The sequence below is a fragment of the Alligator sinensis genome, unplaced genomic scaffold (assembly GCF_000455745.1).
Source record: "Alligator sinensis unplaced genomic scaffold, ASM45574v1 scaffold1295_1, whole genome shotgun sequence".
Lineage (NCBI taxonomy): Eukaryota > Metazoa > Chordata > Crocodylia > Alligatoridae > Alligator > Alligator sinensis.
In genome coordinates this window covers 192,432-195,389 of record NW_005841880.1, presented here as the reverse complement: position 1 = coordinate 195,389, position 2,958 = coordinate 192,432, and the positions used below count along the sequence as shown (strand labels likewise).

General features: G+C 70.2%; 1 protein-coding gene across 1 annotated transcript in view; it reads right to left on the bottom strand.

Moving 5' to 3' along the window:
- The window catches only part of ANO8 (anoctamin 8), a 14,245-nt gene that overhangs the window by 6,042 nt on the left and 5,245 nt on the right, over positions 1-2,958 (bottom strand). Inside the window, exons 2-5 of the mRNA XM_025196552.1 lie at positions 1,219-1,329; positions 914-1,046; positions 690-828; positions 439-537 (exon numbers count right to left, since the gene is read on the bottom strand). Coding sequence (XP_025052337.1) covers positions 439-537; positions 690-828; positions 914-1,046; positions 1,219-1,329 — 482 coding nt within the window. The remainder of the gene's footprint in view (positions 1-438; positions 538-689; positions 829-913; positions 1,047-1,218; positions 1,330-2,958) is intronic.

Sequence of the window (2,958 nt, the reverse complement as noted above, 5' to 3'; positions counted from 1 at the left end):
GGGGGTGAGTTCAGCTGCCCCCCCCACCACCGCCCCAAGCCACGCGCTGTGCCCAGCACGGAGCAGGGGGCCCCTTGGCCTCCCCCACCCTGGAGCCGGTGCTAGGAGAGGCGTTCAGGCTTGCCAAGACCACGTGCCAGCCCTGCCACCCCGTCCCGGGATCCTCCTCAGCCCCCCCAGCTTCGTGCATGCTCATGCACGTGCGTGCCTGTGCACCCCTGCAATGCTGCAGGCTCGGGGCAGCGTGGGACAGCACGGGTGGAAAGCTCCAGCCAGCCCAGCATAGCGGGGCATTTCCCCCACGTGTGGGGAGCCTGGATGCCAGGCCCGTTCTAGCCGGGGATGCGGGCAGCAGCCCCTCGCGGGGGTCTGCGGTGCCTGGCACAGCCCCGGGAGGGTCGGCGCTGGCACCGAGCAGGGTCGGGACGGGTCTCACGCACTGATGGGCTGCCCCTCCAGGAAGTGGATGTTGTGCAGCGACTCTCCCTGCTTGGCTCGCAGGTTCTCCAACCAGTACCGGATGATGCCCTGCCGCTCCTGCCGGGGGGAGAGGTGAGCGGGTGGGGAGCCAGGGGGTCCCCAAAGCATCACCCACGGGATCCACCCCGCAGGACCCGGGTCTGCGGCACCAGCCCCGTGGCCTGGCCCTGCACCCCGGCTCGTTCCAGGGGCAGGGAGCGGGCGCCCACCTGGGAGGTGAAGAAGTAGAGCTCGTTCTCGATGTTCTCGTAGATGTAGTCCTCCTCGCAGGAGAAGCTGCGCATGCCGCCCCCGAACTCGGCCTTCACCGGCTTCCGCAGCCCGATCTCGTCCGCGCCCCGCAGCAAGCTGCCCGGGGGCAACAGCGAGGGGTGAGGGGGGGCCCCGGGGCCGCCCCGGGCAGCGAGCGGCAGGGCGGGCGGGGGGCTCCTACCTCTCGTAGTTGGCGGTGACGAAGAAGGCGTAGACCTTGGTGAGCTTGTGGTGCCGGATCTGGATGATGAGCTCGGGGATGCCCAGCCGGATGTGGTTCAGCAACCAGAGCAGCGTGTGGTCATCCGTCGTGTCTGCAGGAAGCACAGGGAGGGCAGCGCGGGGCGCAGGCAGGAGATGCCGTCCCCTTGGGACGACCGGCCCCTGGGCACCGGGCATGGGGCTGGAGCTGCCAGGACCCACCCCAGGGCCCCGGCAGGCCGGGTCTGCATGCCCGCGTGCCCGCGTGCCCAGCCGGCTGCCTACCAGGGAAGGTCATGAGCACGTCGCAGTTCTCGGTCGGCACCGTCTTCATCCAGGACTTGTGGGACATGATGTAGCGCCCGGCCTGGAGCAGCCGCCTCCCGAAGAGCTTGTCTGCGGAGGGAGCCGGAGCAGGGGGGCGTTAGAGATAGAGGCGAGGGACGCCGGGGACGGGGTGAGTGGAGGGGACGCAAGGGCGGGAGATTTGGGGCAAGGTTCGCCCGCCCCAGCCCACGGGAGCTGGAGCCAGGCTGACCCCTGAGGCATGTGGCAGGGATGGCTTACAGCCCGGCTGGACGGGGGCCACGTGGCACGAGAGGGCCGGAGCTGCCGGCCAGGGCAGAGGGCTGCGTCTGGCACACGTGGAGAGCACGCCGCATGCACACCGGGCACTCAGCAGGCAGCACCGGTTTCCACGTCGGCAAGCGCCACGACACTGTCCTTGCCCACTGCCTGCATCCTGCCCCTGCCTGGGGCGCCGTGCCCACGGGCCCTGCACCACCAGCGCAGGTGCAGCCTCTGGGGCAGGTCCCGGGCGGGGAGGCGGCACCGGGGCGCACGGGGCAGGGGCACCGGTTACAGGCAGAGGGGCGTCTCCGGGCGTCGAGGTGGAGCAGAGCGGTGGCGGGAGGGCAGAGCAGCAGGCCCTGGCTCGGGCTGGGAGCATCATGTTGGGGACAGAGCCACGCCCGCGCCCAAGCAAGGGGCATCCCTGGTGTGCCCCCCAAACTGGTCCTGTGCACCCAGGGTTCTGGGAAATGTAGTTCCCCAGGGCACTGTGGGAATGGCAGGCTGCTGCAAGGCATGCTGGGAAGGCAGGTGGGGTATATAAAGGGCTGCTGGGCAGCTGCAAGCAGAGGTGAGGGTGGTGGGTGTTGCAGGAGTGGGGTTGTGATGTTTCTGCCGCGATGGAAGGGGCCGCTCGCAGGCATAAGGATGGGGCTGCGGGGGCAGTTTGGACCCCTGGGCTTTGAGGGGGAGGTGTGACCTGCCCCCCGCCCCATTTGCCCCTGGGAAAGGAGTGTGCCCCTGGCAGAGGCAGCTGGGGGCTGAACCGCTCCTGGCAGCCCTGGCGTCGCTGGAGAGGAGTCCAAGCAATCTGCTCAGGGGAAACTGAGGCAGGGCTGCACTGCGGCAGGGCTGGGTGAGTCCGACGCCTGTCCCGTCCCTGCTGATCCCCCCTTCACATGGGGCTGTGTCGTGGGGCTGCGGGGGGGTCTGGCTCTGCTCGGGGTGCGTGCGGTGCCTGGTGCCCCGGCCCGTGGGGAGGGGGCTTCCCGGTGGTGCAGGCGGCAGAGCGACACGCTGGTATCCGTACTCTGAATGCACATGCGCGCTTGCATGTGCGCACACGTACACGTGCACACTCCCAGCTCTCCAGTACCCCCTCTGCCCTGTGGTCCAGAGCTCAGACCCCCCCAGGTCTCCCCGTGCCTCCCTGCCCTGGTCCCCCGCAAACCCCCTCCCAGCTGGCTGCCGCGCCTCTGAGCCCGTCTCTGGCTGGGCGCGGCCCCGGAGCAGCCTCCAGCTCCCTGCCTGCATCCCGCGCCTCTGGGGCTCCTGCACCCCGGCTGCGGAGCGGGTCCCCCAGATGCCAGACCTAGCGCTGCCCCAGCACGCCGACCCGGGGCACACGCCCCAGCTCCCGGGAGAGATGAGCCCCGCAGCGCTGAGCTAAAGGCCCCTGCCCATCAACCGCCCGGTCGCAGGACAAGGTGCCGGCTCTGCCAGGCTCCGACGTCC